Source organism: Osmerus eperlanus, chromosome 21 (genome assembly GCF_963692335.1).
Source record: "Osmerus eperlanus chromosome 21, fOsmEpe2.1, whole genome shotgun sequence".
In the NCBI taxonomy this organism is placed as follows: Eukaryota; Metazoa; Chordata; class Actinopteri; order Osmeriformes; family Osmeridae; genus Osmerus; species Osmerus eperlanus.
In genome coordinates, this window is record NC_085038.1 from 9,434,108 (window position 1) to 9,457,173 (window position 23,066).

The 23,066-nt window shown below is 40.8% G+C and overlaps 3 protein-coding genes across 3 annotated transcripts; 2 read left to right on the forward strand and 1 right to left on the reverse strand.

Annotated features, from left to right (window-relative positions):
- Window position 1: 1 nt before the first annotated feature.
- LOC134007875 (GDP-Man:Man(3)GlcNAc(2)-PP-Dol alpha-1,2-mannosyltransferase-like) lies at window positions 2-1,569 on the reverse strand (the record flags this gene model as incomplete). Its single annotated transcript, XM_062447592.1, has 4 exons — window positions 1,442-1,569; window positions 943-1,164; window positions 378-749; window positions 2-152 (listed from the first exon to the last, which is right to left on the reverse strand). Coding segments are annotated over exons 1-4 (792 nt in total), but the record flags the coding sequence as incomplete, so codon positions are not given.
- A 213-nt stretch (window positions 1,570-1,782) lies between these two features.
- LOC134007401 (carboxypeptidase B2-like) lies at window positions 1,783-4,533 on the forward strand. The gene is made up of 11 exons (XM_062446838.1): window positions 1,783-1,907; window positions 2,121-2,196; window positions 2,282-2,406; window positions 2,530-2,635; window positions 2,736-2,837; window positions 2,946-3,050; window positions 3,179-3,289; window positions 3,477-3,567; window positions 3,702-3,904; window positions 4,002-4,086; window positions 4,181-4,533. Exons 1-11 carry the CDS (start codon window positions 1,831-1,833, stop codon window positions 4,366-4,368), a joined length of 1,269 nt encoding a protein of 422 aa, XP_062302822.1. The 5' UTR covers window positions 1,783-1,830; the 3' UTR covers window positions 4,369-4,533.
- Window positions 4,534-17,545: 13,012 nt separating this feature from the next.
- Window positions 17,546-21,038, forward strand: LOC134007922 (trichohyalin-like). Its single transcript, XM_062447650.1, has one exon. It carries the CDS (start codon window positions 17,853-17,855, stop codon window positions 20,058-20,060), a length of 2,208 nt encoding a protein of 735 aa, XP_062303634.1. The 5' UTR covers window positions 17,546-17,852; the 3' UTR covers window positions 20,061-21,038.
- The last annotated feature ends 2,028 nt before the right edge of the window (window positions 21,039-23,066 follow it).

Consider the following 23,066-nt stretch of genomic DNA (forward strand, 5'->3'; position numbering starts at 1 on the left):
CCAGGATATGGTCCAAGGTCCAGGTGGAGTTGACCATGACAACGTCACTGCAGGAGCCAGCCATACCGTAGAGAAGGGCAAACAGGCAGTAGTACACCACCTTGACTGCACTCAGGAATAGGTTGTTAGAGATGAAGTCTGCATTGTTGAACCTGAAGGAGGAATTGAGGAAGGGTTACGGAACAGTCACAATCAATACAGATAAAAACTTCTAATCATGTCAGTGGACTAAATCAATTAAGATAGTTAAAAGTCATTAAAAGCCTGGTCAGTTCCATTGACCAGGTTGGAAAATTCAATTATAACCAATCATTACCAGTAACAAAAATTATAGTCCCGTCTAGTTTCCGGTTCCCAAATGTGGAGAGCATGTTTACCTGGGGTTCCTCTCCTGCACCACAGACAGCATGTCTGTGCTGATAGTGGGATAGTGCACATAGCTGGCTACTCTGCAACCTCCAAGGTAGCGGAACAGGGGCAAGGTGAAGGCATAGCCCATGGAGTCTATGTAGAGGTCGGGGACAAACTCTGTGAGGGCCTCCCAGCCCAGGAAGATGGAGCCCACACTCTGTCCAAGCAGGGTGAAGTGAGGGAAAAGGCTGGCCTCCACTAGCAGACGGTGCCTCAGGAAAACAAACTGGACCGGTCGTGGAAGCTGGATGTTGAAGCGTCGACTAGCTCCGTCCAGAATCTGATGGCTGGTCACGCCCTGGTCGCCCGTGTATACCACGAAAGACAGGTCTGGATACCTAGGGAGGACAGGCATGATCATAGAATAGATTTGATTATCCATTTTATAGTATGTATTTCTCTGTGTATTACAAATGGGACCTGAACACAGAGCAGCCTTGCAACATGTCCGATTCCAAGCCTTGAGACTGCAAGGACTTTAACCTCTACCATTGGATGTTTTAGTTCTAGCAACATACTTGTTACCTATACCTATTCTGCAGAGCTCTTAAGGAGCACCAGAGAACTCTCTCGCCGCCGCCACCAGCGTTGCAGTAAGGGTGGAAGAAGGCCACTGTAGGACGTCCATCGCGTGCTATCCTTGCGTTCCTGTTGGCCTGCAGCCAGAAGCGCACACCAACGACGAGTAGGACCAGTGCGGCCGTCAAAAGTACGCACAGAAACAATAGTGGAAGTAGCAATGACCACAATAACCTGGGGCAATAAAAAGAAATGTGACATATTACACAGCGTGTTAAGCTGTTCTGACAACCAACCAGCTAGCTTGATGTCTTACATTTAGCCAAATAAGCGCCTAAACCATTAGACTGGCCTAAACACAAATAGCTAGCTACGTTAGCTAACTTGTAGGATAGACTAGACAAGCATTGGTAGGGAACAGGAACAACAAGAAGACTGTTTATATCATTTACAATGTTCATACGAACATTGACACTGCAATGCTCATATCATAACTGGTCTGCTAGTTTACCTTGTTATTTCACATAAGCAGAAAGCCAGATGGTCATGGCCAGACATTTTGACAGCCCTAACAACCAAACATAACCTGTGAACTGTTCTTCTTCTGTGTCTTATCTGTTTTGTTGTTCTGCAGCGCCACCCTGTGTAAAAATGGTAAAGCGAAAAAACCTCTTTTTTAAACTGTGAGTTTCTTCCCTAACTGTCTCTTGACTGCTAATCCCTAAATGTCAATCATTTTTGTCCTCTCTTGAAATTACGTATATAACAGCAAAGACGTTCTGTCCCTTCTCCTAAAAAAATTAACATTTAACTTTAAGTAAACAAGTCTACCTAAATCAACACAGCTATGTCCCTCCCCCAGATTTCCAACCCCTTGCACAAGTCTTAAACACCCTAATCATGAGGGTTCTTCTTATGGTGGTTGTTTTGATGAACTTTGGAATATTCTTTAGGACAGGAAACTGCTCATCTACACAGTAAGTAACTACAGCAAGCGTCTTTATAACAACTATTGTACCAAGGAGGAGAAAATGCACAAAAAAATATGACGTACAATAGGGAAGACCCGTTATTTCAGTGCAAATGTAGGCCCGTCAAGTTTCCTGAACATTTTTCACAATGGTAGCTGAAAGCATTGAGTAATAGCCTATTGATGTGTTCTTGGTGATTTATATGTTTATTTTTCACAGTGACCAGGTTCTCTCAATAACAGTCTCAACACAAGAGCAAGCAGATGTTGTAAAGAATATATCCAGCCAATATGAGGTATATGTATATTACAATTATGTAAACAAAAGTTATAGCCCCTTTATTAACATCTGCTTATACTTTATTTTGTGTGAAACTCTAGACAGTGTTGTGGCAACCTGCTTCACCTCTGTACATCAAGGCAGACAGCGAGGTCCACCTGTTTGTTCCAGCAAATTCCTCTGGGATTGTACAAGACCTTCTCCAGAGACACCATGTAACACATATGTATGTGGATGTACACAGTAATGTTGGATTATCTTGAATGACAAATTATTTGCAGTAATTGTCATGATTTTAAATGCACACTCACTTTTATGGTATGGTACTGAGTTCAGTTTATTTTTTTAGAGTGTTACTGACCAACACAGAGGAACTGATAGAGATGCAAACCAGGAACTCAACAGACCCTCGTAGCAACTGGTCATATTATGAGAAATATCATTCTTTGGAAGACGTATGGTTCTAAACACAGTTTTAGTACACAGTCTCAGATTAAGATGAACTATTTGGGTAACCAAAGTTTGTGTGAAGTGGACATGCTTTATCCTGTTTAGATCTATCACTGGATAAACAAGACCACCCAGGAACACCCAGACAAGGTCAAAGCCATACTAATTGGTTCATCATATGAGAAAAGACCACTCTATGTCCTCAAGGTGCACTGTACATGTTTACTGCTCATTTCTGTATATGTTGGACTGCATATAATAGCATGATCATCATCATCTTTTTCAAAGTTTAATTGTTGATTGTTTTCTGTTCAGTTGTCAGGTGAGGAGAAAGCTGAAAAGAAAGCAATGTGGATCGACTGTGGCATTCATGCTAGAGAGTGGATTTCCCCTGCTTTCTGCCTGTGGTTTGTGCAGCATGTCAGTACACCATGCCCCTCTTAGACCACCATATTTGACTCAAAAGTCATGGAATATTGCAAGCATATACAACACTACGCCAGTCTCCAGTAATCCAGCACGCTTTCTTAATGATGCCCTTTCAACAGTGTTTAGATCATTACAAGCAGAATCAAGACATAACCCAAATGTTAAACACACTGGACATCTATATCCTCCCTGTGATGAATCCTGATGGATACAAATACACATGGACCACGGTAGGTAACGCAGGAAGGAGTGTAGTTGTAGTGTGTTGTAGTAGTAGGAACTTCAAAGCACATCATCCTATGAATACAGTACATGATGTTCATGTTAGTGTTGCCAGAGATATTCGTCAACATATTGGACTGTTAAGGGATGATTTGCTTCTCACTCTCGTCAAGATGTTCTCTTCTATCTAACCAGAACCGAATGTGGAGGAAGAATCGTTCCTCGAGGAAGGACAGTTATTGCTTGGGAACTGACCTCAATAGGAACTTTGATGCCAACTGGTGCAGTGAGTCGACATTTTAGCAGAGCTGAAGGACGCTGATTCAAACTATATCCACCCAGGCCTCTTTGAACCTATTCACCATTTATAATTATTCATATAAAGTGCTTAGACAGTCTTTTCACCTTCCTCCCCTGCAGCTGAAGGTGCCTCTAACCAACCTTGTGATGAGACCTACTGCGGACAGTTTCCTGAGTCGGAGCCGGAGACACAGGCTGTGGCCAACTTCCTGCGAAGCCACAAGGAGTCTGTGAAGCTCTACTTCAGTATCCACTCCTACTCTCAGATGTTGCTCTTCCCATATTCCTGCTCTCACGACGAGGCTCAAAACCATGACGAGCTGGTGAGATTCTCAGGGAAATGCATGGACAGCGGGGATTTTGTTTGATTGGCAGGATCCTAAATCAGGATCAACCCATTGATGCATTACTTCTCAACAGCTTGAGCTAACCAGGGAGGCTGCTATGAAAATCAAAAGGTATTACAGGAACAGCTACAGATATGGCCCAGGAGCAAAAACCATATGTGAGTTTTCCTTTGGAGAGAAGAATACTCCACACACCCCTCTAGATACAAACTACATAACAAGCCAATGCCACTGACACACGTTTTGTTCCAGACCTGGCCCCTGGCGGCTCTGATGACTGGGCTTACAAGCTGGGCATCAGCTACTCTTTCACCTTCGAGCTCCAGGACAGAGGGCGTTATGGATTCCTACTACCACCATCACTTATCTCTAGGGCCTGCAACGAAGCCCTTCTTGCAATGAAGAGTATCACTAATGGTGTCATGAAGAAGATACAATGAAGTAAATCAATGTCTGTATGAGTCTCAGAAAGTCAATTGGGGGTTTTGCTTGAGCAAATCACACTTCTTGTATGGATTGCCACCATTTAGCCACTAGGTATGAGTATCATGGCTGAGTGGATACATATTTAATGTAAGCAAAGCTAAATAAAGACAACTTTTCAACTGGGTTTCAGGTTCATTGAGTAGGCTAGATTTACATGCACATTAATATGCCATAATTCAGAGTGAGAAATATTTTAAGAAAGACCTACATGAAAACTATCCAACAGATGGTACGATTGTTTGCCAGAGGCCAAAAAAAGTCCACATTCTGTAATGATTATCCAGGCTAATTCAGAGCAGGGAAAAAATTAAATATATATATATATTATTTATATATATTATAAAAAAAGAGCTCGCAGATTGGTGTGTTTCCCAGGCGACGTACTGATCGGAATCGTCATAGAAGGCTGTAATGTCATGAAGCTCTAAACTTTTCGAACATTGTACCAACGCTGCATTCTACTGTTATTTCGACCAGAATCAATTGCATACAGTTAGGCTTATTTTTGAGAAAATGGTTTTGTTGAAATTGTGATAACTACCAGGAAGATGAAAGTATTGAGGTAAGGATAAGACTAAGTTGCCTAGTACAAATGGGATGGTTTCATGTTTGTCCCGTTATTTGTTATGAGAAGAAACTGACTTCCATATTTGCTACCGACAGAAAACACTTTACAGCGTGAAGAAATCTTTTCATAGTCAGAAATATTTTAATATAGCCCTGCGTGAAAACTATCCAACAGATTGTACAATTGTTTGCCAGTGGCGTAATATTTACAACGTGACTTGAGGTGTCAAACGGCAGAAACATAAGCCAATGTACGCCTATTTGGGGATTTTTTTATGGAAGTGTTGACCAAACCAAATTACTAGCCAAATGGAAATAGTCTATGCTCTAAATTTCTAACCAATGGCAACGCATTGTAAACGTCCACATTCTGTAATGATTATACTGGCAAATTCAGACCAGAAAATAAACAAGAGTTTACAGATTGGTTAGATTCCCAGGCGGACGTACTGATCAGTTTTTACAGTCTATGATCAGAATCGTCATAGAAGGCTGTGATGTCATAAACCTCAAAACGTTTGGAACATTATATTGTGCAAACACTGCATTCTACTGTTATTTCGACCAGAATCAAGTGCATACAGTTTAGGCATTTTGAGAAAAATGTCTTGTTAAAATTGTGACAATTACCAGGAAGGTGAAAGTATTGAGGTAAGGATAATACATTAAGTAGTACAAGTGGGATGTTTTCCTTATGTTATTCGTTATCCGTTATCTACAGAAACAAACTGGCTGTATTTGCTACCAACAGAAAACACACATACACAAAACAAGCCTAATGTATTAAAATAATACTAAATAAATACACTAACTGTTGTACTGACTGTTCAAAGTCACTGCTAATGACTTTGGATGCAGACTAAATTAGTAGTACAAGTTCATCTGATGAGGAAAAATGTGTAGCAAGATTAGTAACAATAATGTTGTTTATAATTTATTGACAAATTAATGTTAAATTAAAGTTCTTCATGCTTATTTAGCTAACAGGTTCAGCAAGCTAATAACTGCAACTTTGTTCCACAAAGTGGAACTACTGCCTGCATCTTAAAGCTTCCAGTGCTATTATTGTTGCCTGAACAACATTCATTTTGTATTGGCTTTCCTTTGATAAGTGTATCATTTCTTTACAGAGGAGGAATGGCTTAACAAACATGCCAAGGAAGATGTGAGTTCTTTAAGCATACAAAACATCTCTGTGACATCAATCTAGATTCATTCAGATTTGAGACTTTCTCAATCCTTTCTAGTTAGGATGTTGCCTAGGTGGTTTCCACCATAATCATGTTATTGACCTTGTGTGGATGTGTCTGTTTCTGCTTCTGACAGAGAGAAGGTGACTCTCTATCCTTGGGAGTTTCCCAAAGCTCTCTTGGGAAAGAGGGGGAGTCGAAAGTAAGTAACCACTAAACAGAGCTCTTGCTACTGTAAGCCTAGCAGCTATTGGTTCAGGTTTGGGATGTATCGCTCTACACTTAGTGAGGATGACTGAGAAGAACCTGTAAGTCTGGAGGGTTCAGATCAAAGTTAAAGTCGGGTTTTAAGCTCAACAAAAATACAATAGTAAAGAGAGGCTTAATGATCTAAACAGTCCTTGGAGAAAGCCCCAAGTTCAATGTTGAAGTTAAAAGTTTTATATAAAAGTTTTATAGTTGGGTCGTCACAAGGATTTCCAGTTAGTATCCTACTTCACAGTAGCTGTACAGGTTATATGTCAAAAAAAGAAGAATGGACAGTTTGATATGTTCTGATGTGTGTGTGTGTGTCTCCCCGCAGTGCTGGAGGATACTCCTCAATCGGAGCAGGCTCCTGTGGAGCGTTTGGAAAGAGGTTCTCTTTAGGAACGATCACCCTGGGGCTAAGTGGCTCTGAGAGTTCCTCTGATGAGAGCTCCTCTGATGGAGAGATATGTCCCTGTAAAGCTCTTGTAGCCACAGGGAGGGGCCCTCAAATTAACCCGTAAGTCTCCTGCACTAGCACGTGGTAACTAAACAATACGTTCTCTACCAAAAAGAATTGTCCAAAAAATATATGCATACATTTTATTAGGAAGGATTTCTTGACATGGCTGTGGGTTGACCTATAAGGATATTTAACATTTTTTAATTGTTCTCATTCAGCACTCAGGCCAAAAAGAAGCCTTCCATATTTGTCCTCGACAAACCGTCAGTCTCCACCAACAATGCTGGTCTAGCTGGACCGGGTGAGATGACAAATGACGCCATCCAGAGAGAGTTGCTGGAGCTACGAGAGAGAGACCGGCAGAGAGAGCGGCGGGTTCATCTATGGGTGGAGAGGGAGAAGCTGCGGAGGGAGGCAAGGGAGGGAAGAGTGAAAGAGCTGGAGAACCAGGTGGAGGACCTACAGGTTTCCATCGAAGAGCTCCAACAAAAAAACCTTTCACTGATGAAAAGGATTGACAAATTCAAACGGGTAAAAGCCAAGAACATAGGCAATGTCACTCACTAATCTTTCAGCACATACCCAAGATATTACCCCCCAAAAATGTATCTTAATCTTATCGTGATCTAGCAGAGTTGCTACAATAGATTATCTGGGGTGTAAACACAAAGTTGTGTCATCTATATCACAAACCCGTTAAAACAGGATTAGTTAGGCGGTAGTAGTTTATCTCTGTTGCAGAATACTAAAACTATACCACAGCTGTGGATGTTGTAAGGATGGGGACTAATAGCCCTTTCACACTGACCTCAAGTTATGTTCAACAACCTTAGGATTATTTTCAAGAAGTGTCAGACTGTTCACCTTTTGAATGTGAAAGATTACTGTGTGCGCCTTATTTACTGCATAGTAGCAGTACTTTTGGGACTGACAAAAGCACATGCATATTTAATTCACTTCCAAAACTGAGTTAACACTGATGTTCTTCTATGCTAAGTTTTGTGTTATTTAATCAGCTTGCAGAAACACCTAAAAGAATTGTTGATGGAAAGCCAGTTGAGGATGGAAACACTGCAGAGTCACAGCACCAAGCAGGAAAAAAGAGAGAAATGTCGGAGAGCGAAGAAAGGAACAGACGAATGAAAGAGCAAGAGTTCGAAAGACAAAGAGTGCCTGAGACGCAGAGAGAGAGGGAAAGGAGGGAAGAGAAACAGCGGATGCAAAGACAGGCTGGGAGACAAAAGGAGAAGCATAAACCTCTGGACACGGAAAGGGAGGATCTGCGAAGACAACTTGGGAAAGAGAAAGAGAGGCAGCAAGCACAAGAGCGCCAGGAGGAGGAGGAAAGACAAAGAGAAATCAAAAGGGAGAGGGCGGACGCAGGGCAGAAAGACGATCTCAAGAGGGAACTTGAAAGACAGAAAAAGATATACAGTGCCAAACGGGAGATGGATTCTGCTAGGGAAAAGAAAACACTGGAAAGGGAAGTTGAAAGACACAACGAGCAAGACAGACAGAGAGAGGCAGAACGACTGCAAGAACGGGAGCGACAAGAGAAGGAGAGGGCAGGACAGAACGAAATAGAAAGAGAGAGGGCCAAAAGACAAAAAGAGGACCTTCAGAAGGATATTGAAAAACTTGAAAGAGAAAAAGAATTCCTGAAGAGGGAACTTGAAAAAGAGAGAGAGACAGAGATGAAGCTCAAACAGAAGAGAGAAGAGGAGGAAAAGGAACAGAAAAAGATGGAGCAAGAAATGGAGGCGGCTAGATACAAAGAAGACAGACAGAGGAAAATTGAGAGCTCTGAAGCGAATACAAAACAAAGAGAGACTGAGATAAAGGAAGAACTGCTGAAGAGAGAGAGGAAAGAGATAAGACAGAAAGAAAGGGAGAGAGCAAAGGAGGAGGCTAGACAAAGAGATGACCTGCAAAAAGAAGTTGAAAGACTTAAAAAGAATGCGAGAAAAAGAGAGATAGAAAGTCAACAAGAAAAGGACAGACTGGAGGAAGAAGAGAGACGGAAAGAACTGGAAAAGGAGAGACAGGAGGCCAAACAAAAAGAGGATCTTAAAAAGGAAATTGAAAGACTTAAAGAGATTTCAAGACAAAGAGAGATTGAAAGTCAACAAGGAAAGGAGAGACTAGAGGAAAAGAGACAAAAAGAGATGGACAAAACAAGAGAGGAGACAAGAGAAAAAGAGGCACTTCAGAGGGAACTTGAAAAAAAGAGAGAGACAGAGATGAAGCTCAAACAGAAGAGAGAAGAGGAGGAAAAGGAACTGAAAAAGATGGAGCAAGAAATTGAGGCGGCTAGACAAAACGAAGACAGAAAGAGTGTAACTGAGAGATCTGAAGCGAATACAAGACAAAGAGAGACTGAGATAAAGGAAGAACTGCTGAAGAGAGAGAGGAAAGAGATAAGACAGAAAGAAAGGGAGAGAGCAAAGGAGGAGGCTAGAGAAAGAGAGGACCTGCAAAAAGAAGTTGAAAGACTTAAACAGAATGCGAGACAAAGAGAGATAGAAAGTCAACAAGAAAAGGACAGACTGGAGGAAGAAGAGAGACGGAAAGAACTGGAAAAGGAGAGACAGGAGGCCAAACAAAAAGAGGATCTTAAGAAGGAAATTGAAAGACTTAAAGAGATTTCAAGACAAAGAGATATTGAAAGTCAACAAGGAAAGGAGAGACTAGAGGAAAAGAGACAAAAAGAGATGGACAAAACAAGAGATGAGACAAGAGAAAAAGAGGCACTTCAGAGGGAACTTGAAAAAAAGAGAGAGACAGAGATGAAGCTCAAACAGAAGAGAGAAGAGGAGGAAAAGGAACTGAAAAAGATGGAGCAAGAAATTGAGGCGGCTAGACAAAACGAAGACAGAAAGAGTGTAACTGAGAGATCTGAAGCGAATACAAGACAAAGAGAGACTGAGATAAAGGAAGAACAGCTGAAGAGAGAGAGGAAAGAGAAAAGACATAAAGAAAGGGAGAGAGCAAAGGAGGAGGCTAGACAAAAAGAGGACCTGGACAGGGAACATGAAAGACCTAAAGAGAATGAGAGACAGAAAGAGGCTGAAAGACAGCAAGAGCAGAAAAGACTAAAGGAGAAGGCAGAGAGACAGAGAGAACTACAAAGAGAGAGAGAGGAGGCTAGACAAAGAGAGGACCTGCAAAAAGAAGTTGAAAGACTTAAACAGAATGCGAGACAAAGAGAGATAGAAAGTCAACAAGAAAAGGACAGACTGGAGGAAGAAGAGAGACGGAAAGAACTGGAAAAGGAGAGACAGGAGGCCAAACAAAAAGAGGATCTTAAGAAGGAAATTGAAAGACTTAAAGAGATTTCAAGACAAAGAGAGATTGAAACTCAACAAGAAAAGGAGAGACTAGAGGAAAAGAGACAAAAAGAGATGGAGAAAACAAGAGAGGAGACAAGAGAAAAAGAGGCACTTCAGAGGGAACTTGAAAAAAAGAGAGAGACAGAAAGAAAGCACAAGCATGAAAGACAGGAAGTGGATCAGAGGCATATAGAACAAGAGAGTGAGGAAGCAAGACGTAAAGGGTTAGAAGAAGGCCTGCCGAAGAAATCCGAAAGACGTCAAGAAAATGAGAGGGGGAGAGACATTGAAAGACTGCAAGTACATGAAAAGTATCCGTTGAGACAGACCGAGTCCCTGCAGCGGGAACTTGAAGATGACACCCCGGAACTTGTCCGATGCACAAAGGCTGCTGGACCGAGGATCGCTGAGCAAGAAATGGAAGATACAAAACCTAGAAAAGAGGTGGAAATATCAGAGGAGAGAGTCAAGGAAGAGAGACAGAGGGAGGTGGGAATAATACGACAAAACGATGAAAACCAGCAGCGAGAGATTCAACAGAAATTGCCAATCGAGGAAGACATGGGTGAGGGAAAAGAAATGAAACAAACTGAGAACGAGAGGGAACAGGAAAGACAACGGCTGGAGACTGAAAGACAAGACGAGGAGCGAAAAAGACAGATGGAAATTCAAATGGAGGACAGGAGGCAAAGAGAGGAGAAGAGGAAAGCTTTAGAGCTGATATGGAGACAAAAAGGAGACAGGAGATGGAAAGAGAAAGAATTGAAGAGACAGAAAGAGCTTGAGAAAAAAGCAGCGGAAGTGCTAAAACAACCCGAGGAGAAAGGCGAAAAAGAGAAATTGAGGGAGGAGGAAGAAAAAGAGAAGGAAAGACTAAGAGAGATGGATAAAATACAGTTGGCCAAGTTGTTCGACATGAAAGAGAAAGCTACAGACAACTATTGGCTCCAAAAAGCATTCGACTTACAAATAGATTTAGTCAAAGATAGGGAGAAAATTATGACAGAGGATAAGAAAATGAAAGAGTTAGAGAAGAGATGGGAGGAGGAAGACAAACAACGGAAGGCTTGCCAACAACCCTTCGATGCAGAGGCAAGTAAAGTGTGGGAAGAGAATCTGCGACGGGCAGTCAAGAGGAGAACGGAGAGAAAAGCTGGGAGACTCGTCGAGCTGAAGAGGCAGCAGAACATTCAAAAGGAGCAGAGACAACAAGTAAAAGAGGATGAAATAATACCGAAAATCACAGAAGAGAAGGTTACGGAGGAAAGTGCCTGTGAGGATGAGTCAAAGGAGCCAGAGAAGGAAGGATCAGTGGAGGAGTCAGGGAGGAAAGAGTCAGAGAAGGAAGAGTCAGTGGAGGAGTCAGGGAGGAAAGAGTCAGAGAAGGAAGAGTCAGTGGAGGAGTCAGGGAGGAAAGAGTCAGAGAAGGAAGAGTCAGTGGAGGAGTCAGGGAGGAAAGAGTCAGAAAAGAAAGAGTCAGTGGAGTCAGAGAGGAAGGAGTCAGAGAGGAAAGAGTCAGAGAAGGAAGAGTCAGTGGAGGAGTCAGAGACAAGTAAGAACATTTTCACTTCTCCCGATCTTGTGATGTGAAAGTATAGTATGTGATCTCTATAACGCTCGGAATGTCAACTTGGCAAAGTGCAGGAAAAGTACATTCCATTTCACTATGGCAATTTACCAAAAATGTAAGATGTGTAAGTCATGTTACAATTTCTTCATTAAGAAACAATTGTAGGTTTGATATGAGGATATTCAGTATACTATAGACCATGTAGAAATATGTTGTGCTTGTCTCTTCCAAACAGAGAAAAAGAAGAAGGGTGGTTTCTTCAAGAAGCTCGCGACGTTTTTCCAAAGAAAAGATCGTAAAAAACGGGAGAAGGTTATGGATAAAAGAGTCTGTGAGGATGAGTCAGAGGAGTCAGAGGGAGAAGAGTCAGAAGGAGAAGAGTCAGAGGGAGAAGAGTCAGATGGAGATGAGTCAGAGGAAGGGTCAGAGGAAGGGTCAGAGGAAGGGTCAGAGGAAGGGTCAGAGGAAGGGTCAGAGGATGAGTCAGAGGAAGAGTCAGAGACAAGTAAGAACATTATAAAACTAGTCACTTCTCCCAGATCTTGTGATGTGAAAGTATAGTATGTGATCTCTATAACGCTCGGAATGTCAACCTGGCAAAGTGCAGCAAAAGTAGGCACTATGGAAATTTACCAAAAACGTAAGATGTGTAAGCAATGTTAGAATTTCTTCATTAAGAAACCATTGTAGGTTTGATATGTTGATATGTAATTATTATGTGTACTTTAGACCATGTAGAAATATTTTATGCTTGTCTCTTGCAAACAGAGAAAAAGAAGAAAGGTGGTTTCTGGAACAAGATCTTGCACTTCTGGGAAATCAAAAATCAGAAAAAGGAGGAAGAGGAAAGGAGAGCCAAACTGTTAGCGTTTGCAAACTATGTGGATGGTTTACAAAAGGCCAACAAACAAGATGTAGCCTAACCCAGGGTTACAGGGCACACATTTATTTAAATGTAAAAGAAAATGATTTATAACAAGTAACAAATAAATAACTATTATCTTCACAAAAGTGATATACAAAAGCTTTTACACAAAGCCTCTTAATAAAAGTTTATATATTGAATGCTGAATCATTCTACAGTGTATTCAATATATTCAAGCAATAAATCACAATTGACAGACCATGGTATGATTATTATATCACAGTTCAAAGGTATTTGGCCCGACGCAGAGGTCACCAAGGAAGTCAGAGTCAAAGTTAGTTAGTATATATATATTATTTATATATATTATAAAACAAGAGCTCGCAGATTGGTGTGTTTCCCAGGCGACGTACTGATCGGAATCGTCATAGAAGGCTGTAATGTCATGAAGCTCTAAACTTTTCGAACATTGTACCAAGGCTGCATTCTACTGTTATTTCGACCAGAATCAATTGCATACAGTTAGGCTTATTTTTGAGAAAATGGTTTTGTTGAAATTGTGATAACTACCAGGAAGATGAAAGTATTGAGGTAAGGATAAGACTAAGTTGCCTAGTACAAATGGGATGGTTTCATGTTTGTCCCGTTATTTGTTATGAGAAGAAACTGACTTCCATATTTGCTACCGACAGAAAACACTTTACAGCGTGAAGAAATCTTTTCATAGTCAGAAATATTTTAATATAGCCCTGCGTGAAAACTATCCAACAGATTGTACAATTGTTTGCCAGTGGCGTAATATTTACAACGTGACTTGAGGTGTCAAACGGCAGAAACATAAGCCAATGTACGCCTATTTGGGGATTTTTTTATGGAAGTGTTGACCAAACCAAATTACTAGCCAAATGGAAATAGTCTATGCTCTAAATTTCTAACCAATGGCAACGCATTGTAAACGTCCACATTCTGTAATGATTATACTGGCAAATTCAGACCAGAAAATAAACAAGAGTTTACAGATTGGTTAGATTCCCAGGCGGACGTACTGATCAGTTTTTACAGTCTATGATCAGAATCGTCATAGAAGGCTGTGATGTCATAAACCTCAAAACGTTTGGAACATTATATTGTGCAAACACTGCATTCTACTGTTATTTCGACCAGAATCAAGTGCATACAGTTTAGGCATTTTGAGAAAAATGTCTTGTTAAAATTGTGACAATTACCAGGAAGGTGAAAGTATTGAGGTAAGGATAATACATTAAGTAGTACAAGTGGGATGTTTTCCTTATGTTATTCGTTATCCGTTATCTACAGAAACAAACTGGCTGTATTTGCTACCAACAGAAAACACACATACACAAAACAAGCCTAATGTATTAAAATAATACTAAATAAATACACTAACTGTTGTACTGACTGTTCAAAGTCACTGCTAATGACTTTGGATGCAGACTAAATTAGTAGTACAAGTTCATCTGATGAGGAAAAATGTGTAGCAAGATTAGTAACAATAATGTTGTTTATAATTTATTGACAAATTAATGTTAAATTAAAGTTCTTCATGCTTATTTAGCTAACAGGTTCAGCAAGCTGATAACTGCAACTTTGTTCCACAAAGTGGAACTACTGCCTGCATCTTAAAGCTTCCAGTGCTATTATCGTTGCCTGAACAACATTCATTTTGTATTGGCTTTCCTTTGATAAGTGTATCATTTCTTTACAGAGGAGGAATGGCTTAACAAACATGCCAAGGAAGATGTGAGTTCTTTAAGCATACAAAACATCTCTGTGACATCAATCTAGATTCATTCAGATTTGAGACTTTCTCAATCCTTTCTAGTTAGGATGTTGCCTAGGTGGTTTCCACCATAATCATGTTATTGACCTTGTGTGGATGTGTCTGTTTCTGCTTCTGACAGAGAGAAGGTGACTCTCTATCCTTGGGAGTTTCCCAAAGCTCTCTTGGGAAAGAGGGGGAGTCGAAAGTAAGTAACCACTAAACAGAGCTCTTGCTACTGTAAGCCTAGCAGCTATTGGTTCAGGTTTGGGATGTATCGCTCTACACTTAGTGAGGATGACTGAGAAGAACCTGTAAGTCTGGAGGGTTCAGATCAAAGTTAAAGTCGGGTTTTAAGCTCAACAAAAATACAATAGTAAAGAGAGGCTTAATGATCTAAACAGTCCTTGGAGAAAGCCCCAAGTTCAATGTTGAAGTTAAAAGTTTTATATAAAAGTTTTATAGTTGGGTCGTCACAAGGATTTCCAGTTAGTATCCTACTTCACAGTAGCTGTACAGGTTATATGTCAAAAAAAGAAGAATGGACAGTTTGATATGTTCTGATGTGTGTGTGTGTGTGTCTCCCCGCAGTGCTGGAGGATACTCCTCAATCGGAGCAGGCTCCTGTGGAGCGTTTGGAAAGAGGTTCTCTTTAGGAACGATCACCCTGGGGCTAAGTGGCTCTGAGAGTTCCTCTGATGAGAGCTCCTCTGATGGAGAGATATGTCCCTGTAAAGCTCTTGTAGCCACAGGGAGGGGCCCTCAAATTAACCCGTAAGTCTCCTGCACTAGCACGTGGTAACTAAACAATACGTTCTCTACCAAAAAGAATTGTCCAAAAAATATATGCATACATTTTATTAGGAAGGATTTCTTGACATGGCTGTGGGTTGACCTATAAGGATATTTAACATTTTTTAATTGTTCTCATTCAGCACTCAGGCCAAAAAGAAGCCTTCCATATTTGTCCTCGACAAACCGTCAGTCTCCACCAACAATGCTGGTCTAGCTGGACCGGGTGAGATGACAAATGACGCCATCCAGAGAGAGTTGCTGGAGCTACGAGAGAGAGACCGGCAGAGAGAGCGGCGGGTTCATCTATGGGTGGAGAGGGAGAAGCTGCGGAGGGAGGCAAGGGAGGGAAGAGTGAAAGAGCTGGAGAACCAGGTGGAGGACCTACAGGTTTCCATCGAAGAGCTCCAACAAAAAAACCTTTCACTGATGAAAAGGATTGACAAATTCAAACGGGTAAAAGCCAAGAACATAGGCAATGTCACTCACTAATCTTTCAGCACATACCCAAGATATTACCCCCCAAAAATGTATCTTAATCTTATCGTGATCTAGCAGAGTTGCTACAATAGATTATCTGGGGTGTAAACACAAAGTTGTGTCATCTATATCACAAACCCGTTAAAACAGGATTAGTTAGGCGGTAGTAGTTTATCTCTGTTGCAGAATACTAAAACTATACCACAGCTGTGGATGTTGTAAGGATGGGGACTAATAGCCCTTTCACACTGACCTCAAGTTATGTTCAACAACCTTAGGATTATTTTCAAGAAGTGTCAGACTGTTCACCTTTTGAATGTGAAAGATTACTGTGTGCGCCTTATTTACTGCATAGTAGCAGTACTTTTGGGACTGACAAAAGCACATGCATATTTAATTCACTTCCAAAACTGAGTTAACACTGATGTTCTTCTATGCTAAGTTTTGTGTTATTTAATCAGCTTGCAGAAACACCTAAAAGAATTGTTGATGGAAAGCCAGTTGAGGATGGAAACACTGCAGAGTCACAGCACCAAGCAGGAAAAAAGAGAGAAATGTCGGAGAGCGAAGAAAGGAACAGACGAATGAAAGAGCAAGAGTTCGAAAGACAAAGAGTGCCTGAGACGCAGAGAGAGAGGGAAAGGAGGGAAGAGAAACAGCGGATGCAAAGACAGGCTGGGAGACAAAAGGAGAAGCATAAACCTCTGGACACGGAAAGGGAGGATCTGCGAAGACAACTTGGGAAAGAGAAAGAGAGGCAGCAAGCACAAGAGCGCCAGGAGGAGGAGGAAAGACAAAGAGAAATCAAAAGGGAGAGGGCGGACGCAGGGCAGAAAGACGATCTCAAGAGGGAACTTGAAAGACAGAAAAAGATAGACAGTGCCAAACGGGAGATGGATTCTGCTAGGGAAAAGAAAACACTGGAAAGGGAAGTTGAAAGACACAACGAGCAAGACAGACAGAGAGAGGCAGAACGACTGCAAGAACGGGAGCGACAAGAGAAGGAGAGGGCAGGACAGAACGAAATAGAAAGAGAGAGGGCCAAAAGACAAAAAGAGGACCTTCAGAAGGATATTGAAAAACTTGAAAGAGAAAAAGAATTCCTGAAGAGGGAACTTGAAAAAGAGAGAGAGACAGAGATGAAGCTCAAACAGAAGAGAGAAGAGGAGGAAAAGGAACAGAAAAAGATGGAGCAAGAAATGGAGGCGGCTAGATACAAAGAAGACAGACAGAGGAAAATTGAGAGCTCTGAAGCGAATACAAAACAAAGAGAGACTGAGATAAAGGAAGAACTGCTGAAGAGAGAGAGGAAAGAGATAAGACAGAAAGAAAGGGAGAGAGCAAAGGAGGAGGCTAGACAAAGAGATGACCTGCAAAAAGAAGTTGAAAGACTTAAAAAGAATGCGAGAAAAAGAGAGATAGAAAGTCAACAAGAAAAGGACAGACTGGAGGAAGAAGAGAGACGGAAAGAACTGGAAAAGGAGAGACAGGAGGCCAAACAAAAAGAGGATCTTAAAAAGGAAATTGAAAGACTTAAAGAGATTTCAAGACAAAGAGAGATTGAAAGTCAACAAGGAAAGGAGAGACTAGAGGAAAAGAGACAAAAAGAGATGGACAAAACAAGAGAGGAGACAAGAGAAAAAGAGGCACTTCAGAGGGAACTTGAAAAAAAGAGAGAGACAGAGATGAAGCTCAAACAGAAGAGAGAAGAGGAGGAAAAGGAACTGAAAAAGATGGAGCAAGAAATTGAGGCGGCTAGACAAAACGAAGACAGAAAGAGTGTAACTGAGAGATCTGAAGCGAATACAAGACAAAGAGAGACTGAGATAAAGGAAGAACTGCTGAAGAGAGAGAGGAAAGAGATAAGACAGAAAGAAAGGGAGAGAGCAAAGGAGGAGGCTAGAGAAAGAGAGGACCTGCAAAAAGAAGTTGAAAGACTTAAACAGAATGCGAGACAAAGAGAGATAGAAAGTCAACAAGAAAAGGACAGACTGGAGGAAGAAGAGAGACGGAAAGAACTGGAAAAGGAGAGACAGGAGGCCAAACAAAAAGAGGATCTTAAGAAGGAAATTGAAAGACTTAAAGAGATTTCAAGACAAAGAGATATTGAAAGTCAACAAGGAAAGGAGAGACTAGAGGAAAAGAGACAAAAAGAGATGGAGAAAACAAGAGAGGAGACAAGAGAAAAAGAGGCACTTCAGAGGGAACTTGAAAAAAAGAGAGAGACAGAGATGAAGCTCAAACAGAAGAGAGAAGAGGAGGAAAAGGAACTGAAAAAGATGGAGCAAGAAATTGAGGCGGCTAGACAAAACGAAGACAGAAAGAGTGTAACTGAGAGATCTGAAGCGAATACAAGACAAAGAGAGACTGAGATAAAGGAAGAACAGCTGAAGAGAGAGAGGAAAGAGAAAAGACATAAAGAAAGGGAGAGAGCAAAGGAGGAGGCTAGACAAAAAGAGGACCTGGACAGGGAACATGAAAGACCTAAAGAGAATGAGAGACAGAAAGAGGCTGAAAGACAGCAAGAGCAGAAAAGACTAAAGGAGAAGGCAGAGAGACAGAGAGAACTACAAAGAGAGAGAGAGGAGGCTAGACAAAGAGAGGACCTGCAAAAAGAAGTTGAAAGACTTAAACAGAATGCGAGACAAAGAGAGATAGAAAGTCAACAAGAAAAGGACAGACTGGAGGAAGAAGAGAGACGGAAAGAACTGGAAAAGGAGAGACAGGAGGCCAAACAAAAAGAGGATCTTAAGAAGGAAATTGAAAGACTTAAAGAGATTTCAAGACAAAGAGAGATTGAAACTCAACAAGAAAAGGAGAGACTAGAGGAAAAGAGACAAAAAGAGATGGAGAAAACAAGAGAGGAGACAAGAGAAAAAGAGGCACTTCAGAGGGAACTTGAAAAAAAGAGAGAGACAGAAAGAAAGCACAAGCATGAAAGACAGGAAGTGGATCAGAGGCATATAGAACAAGAGAGTGAGGAAGTAAGACGTAAAGGGTTAGAAGAAGGCCTGCCGAAGAAATCCGAAAGACGTCAAGAAAATGAGAGGGGGAGAGACATTGAAAGACTGCAAGTACATGAAAAGTATCCGTTGAGACAGACCGAGTCCCTGCAGCGGGAACTTGAAGATGACACCCCGGAACTTGTCCGATGCACAAAGGCTGCTGGACCGAGGATCGCTGAGCAAGAAATGGAAGATACAAAACCTAGAAAAGAGGTGGAAATATCAGAGGAGAGAGTCAAGGAAGAGAGACAGAGGGAGGTGGGAATAATACGACAAAACGATGAAAACCAGCAGCGAGAGATTCAACAGAAATTGCCAATCGAGGAAGACATGGGTGAGGGAAAAGAAATGAAACAAACTGAGAACGAGAGGGAACAGGAAAGACAACGGCTGGAGACTGAAAGACAAGACGAGGAGCGAAAAAGACAGATGGAAATTCAAATGGAGGACAGGAGGCAAAGAGAGGAGAAGAGGAAAGCTTTAGAGCTGATATGGAGACAAAAAGGAGACAGGAGATGGAAAGAGAAAGAATTGAAGAGACAGAAAGAGCTTGAGAAAAAAGCAGCGGAAGTGCTAAAACAACCCGAGGAGAAAGGCGAAAAAGAGAAATTGAGGGAGGAGGAAGAAAAAGAGAAGGAAAGACTAAGAGAGATGGATAAAATACAGTTGGCCAAGTTGTTCGACATGAAAGAGAAAGCTACAGACAACTATTGGCTCCAAAAAGCATTCGACTTACAAATAGATTTAGTCAAAGATAGGGAGAAAATTATGACAGAGGATAAGAAAATGAAAGAGTTAGAGAAGAGATGGGAGGAGGAAGACAAACAACGGAAGGCTTGCCAACAACCCTTCGATGCAGAGGCAAGTAAAGTGTGGGAAGAGAATCTGCGACGGGCAGTCAAGAGGAGAACGGAGAGAAAAGCTGGGAGACTCGTCGAGCTGAAGAGGCAGCAGAACATTCAAAAGGAGCAGAGACAACAAGTAAAAGAGGATGAAATAATACCGAAAATCACAGAAGAGAAGGTTACGGAGGAAAGTGCCTGTGAGGATGAGTCAAAGGAGCCAGAGAAGGAAGGATCAGTGGAGGAGTCAGGGAGGAAAGAGTCAGAGAAGGAAGAGTCAGTGGAGGAGTCAGGGAGGAAAGAGTCAGAGAAGGAAGAGTCAGTGGAGGAGTCAGGGAGGAAAGAGTCAGAGAAGGAAGAGTCAGTGGAGGAGTCAGGGAGGAAAGAGTCAGAAAAGAAAGAGTCAGTGGAGTCAGAGAGGAAGGAGTCAGAGAGGAAAGAGTCAGAGAAGGAAGAGTCAGTGGAGGAGTCAGAGACAAGTAAGAACATTTTCACTTCTCCCGATCTTGTGATGTGAAAGTATAGTATGTGATCTCTATAACGCTCGGAATGTCAACTTGGCAAAGTGCAGGAAAAGTACATTCCATTTCACTATGGCAATTTACCAAAAATGTAAGATGTGTAAGTCATGTTACAATTTCTTCATTAAGAAACAATTGTAGGTTTGATATGAGGATATTCAGTATACTATAGACCATGTAGAAATATGTTGTGCTTGTCTCTTCCAAACAGAGAAAAAGAAGAAGGGTGGTTTCTTCAAGAAGCTCGCGACGTTTTTCCAAAGAAAAGATCGTAAAAAACGGGAGAAGGTTATGGATAAAAGAGTCTGTGAGGATGAGTCAGAGGAGTCAGAGGGAGAAGAGTCAGAAGGAGAAGAGTCAGAGGGAGAAGAGTCAGATGGAGATGAGTCAGAGGAAGGGTCAGAGGAAGGGTCAGAGGAAGGGTCAGAGGAAGGGTCAGAGGAAGGGTCAGAGGATGAGTCAGAGGAAGAGTCAGAGACAAGTAAGAACATTATAAAACTAGTCACTTCTCCCAGATCTTGTGATGTGAAAGTATAGTATGTGATCTCTATAACGCTCGGAATGTCAACCTGGCAAAGTGCAGCAAAAGTAGGCACTATGGAAATTTACCAAAAACGTAAGATGTGTAAGCAATGTTAGAATTTCTTCATTAAGAAACCATTGTAGGTTTGATATGTTGATATGTAATTATTATGTGTACTTTAGACCATGTAGAAATATTTTATGCTTGTCTCTTGCAAACAGAGAAAAAGAAGAAAGGTGGTTTCTGGAACAAGATCTTGCACTTCTGGGAAATCAAAAATCAGAAAAAGGAGGAAGAGGAAAGGAGAGCCAAACTGTTAGCGTTTGCAAACTATGTGGATGGTTTACAAAAGGCCAACAAACAAGATGTAGCCTAACCCAGGGTTACAGGGCACACATTTATTAAAATGTAAAAGAAAATGATTTATAACAAGTAACAAATAAATAACTATTATCTTCACAAAAGTGATATACAAAAGCTTTTACACAAAGCCTCTTAATAAAAGTTTATATATTGAATGCTGAATCATTCTACAGTGTATTCAATATATTCAAGCAATAAATCACAATTGACAGACCATGGTATGATTATTATATCACAGTTCAAAGGTATTTGGCCCGACGCAGAGGTCACCAAGGAAGTCAGAGTCAAAGTTAGTTAGTATATATATATTATTTATATATATTATAAAACAAGAGCTCGCAGATTGGTGTGTTTCCCAGGCGACGTACTGATCGGAATCGTCATAGAAGGCTGTAATGTCATGAAGCTCTAAACTTTTCGAACATTGTACCAAGGCTGCATTCTACTGTTATTTCGACCAGAATCAATTGCATACAGTTAGGCTTATTTTTGAGAAAATGGTTTTGTTGAAATTGTGATAACTACCAGGAAGATGAAAGTATTGAGGTAAGGATAAGACTAAGTTGCCTAGTACAAATGGGATGGTTTCATGTTTGTCCCGTTATTTGTTATGAGAAGAAACTGACTTCCATATTTGCTACCGACAGAAAACACTTTACAGCGTGAAGAAATCTTTTCATAGTCAGAAATATTTTAATATAGCCCTGCGTGAAAACTATCCAACAGATTGTACAATTGTTTGCCAGTGGCGTAATATTTACAACGTGACTTGAGGTGTCAAACGGCAGAAACATAAGCCAATGTACGCCTATTTGGGGATTTTTTTATGGAAGTGTTGACCAAACCAAATTACTAGCCAAATGGAAATAGTCTATGCTCTAAATTTCTAACCAATGGCAACGCATTGTAAACGTCCACATTCTGTAATGATTATACTGGCAAATTCAGACCAGAAAATAAACAAGAGTTTACAGATTGGTTAGATTCCCAGGCGGACGTACTGATCAGTTTTTACAGTCTATGATCAGAATCGTCATAGAAGGCTGTGATGTCATAAACCTCAAAACGTTTGGAACATTATATTGTGCAAACACTGCATTCTACTGTTATTTCGACCAGAATCAAGTGCATACAGTTTAGGCATTTTGAGAAAAATGTCTTGTTAAAATTGTGACAATTACCAGGAAGGTGAAAGTATTGAGGTAAGGATAATACATTAAGTAGTACAAGTGGGATGTTTTCCTTATGTTATTCGTTATCCGTTATCTACAGAAACAAACTGGCTGTATTTGCTACCAACAGAAAACACACATACACAAAACAAGCCTAATGTATTAAAATAATACTAAATAAATACACTAACTGTTGTACTGACTGTTCAAAGTCACTGCTAATGACTTTGGATGCAGACTAAATTAGTAGTACAAGTTCATCTGATGAGGAAAAATGTGTAGCAAGATTAGTAACAATAATGTTGTTTATAATTTATTGACAAATTAATGTTAAATTAAAGTTCTTCATGCTTATTTAGCTAACAGGTTCAGCAAGCTGATAACTGCAACTTTGTTCCACAAAGTGGAACTACTGCCTGCATCTTAAAGCTTCCAGTGCTATTATCGTTGCCTGAACAACATTCATTTTGTATTGGCTTTCCTTTGATAAGTGTATCATTTCTTTACAGAGGAGGAATGGCTTAACAAACATGCCAAGGAAGATGTGAGTTCTTTAAGCATACAAAACATCTCTGTGACATCAATCTAGATTCATTCAGATTTGAGACTTTCTCAATCCTTTCTAGTTAGGATGTTGCCTAGGTGGTTTCCACCATAATCATGTTATTGACCTTGTGTGGATGTGTCTGTTTCTGCTTCTGACAGAGAGAAGGTGACTCTCTATCCTTGGGAGTTTCCCAAAGCTCTCTTGGGAAAGAGGGGGAGTCGAAAGTAAGTAACCACTAAACAGAGCTCTTGCTACTGTAAGCCTAGCAGCTATTGGTTCAGGTTTGGGATGTATCGCTCTACACTTAGTGAGGATGACTGAGAAGAACCTGTAAGTCTGGAGGGTTCAGATCAAAGTTAAAGTCGGGTTTTAAGCTCAACAAAAATACAATAGTAAA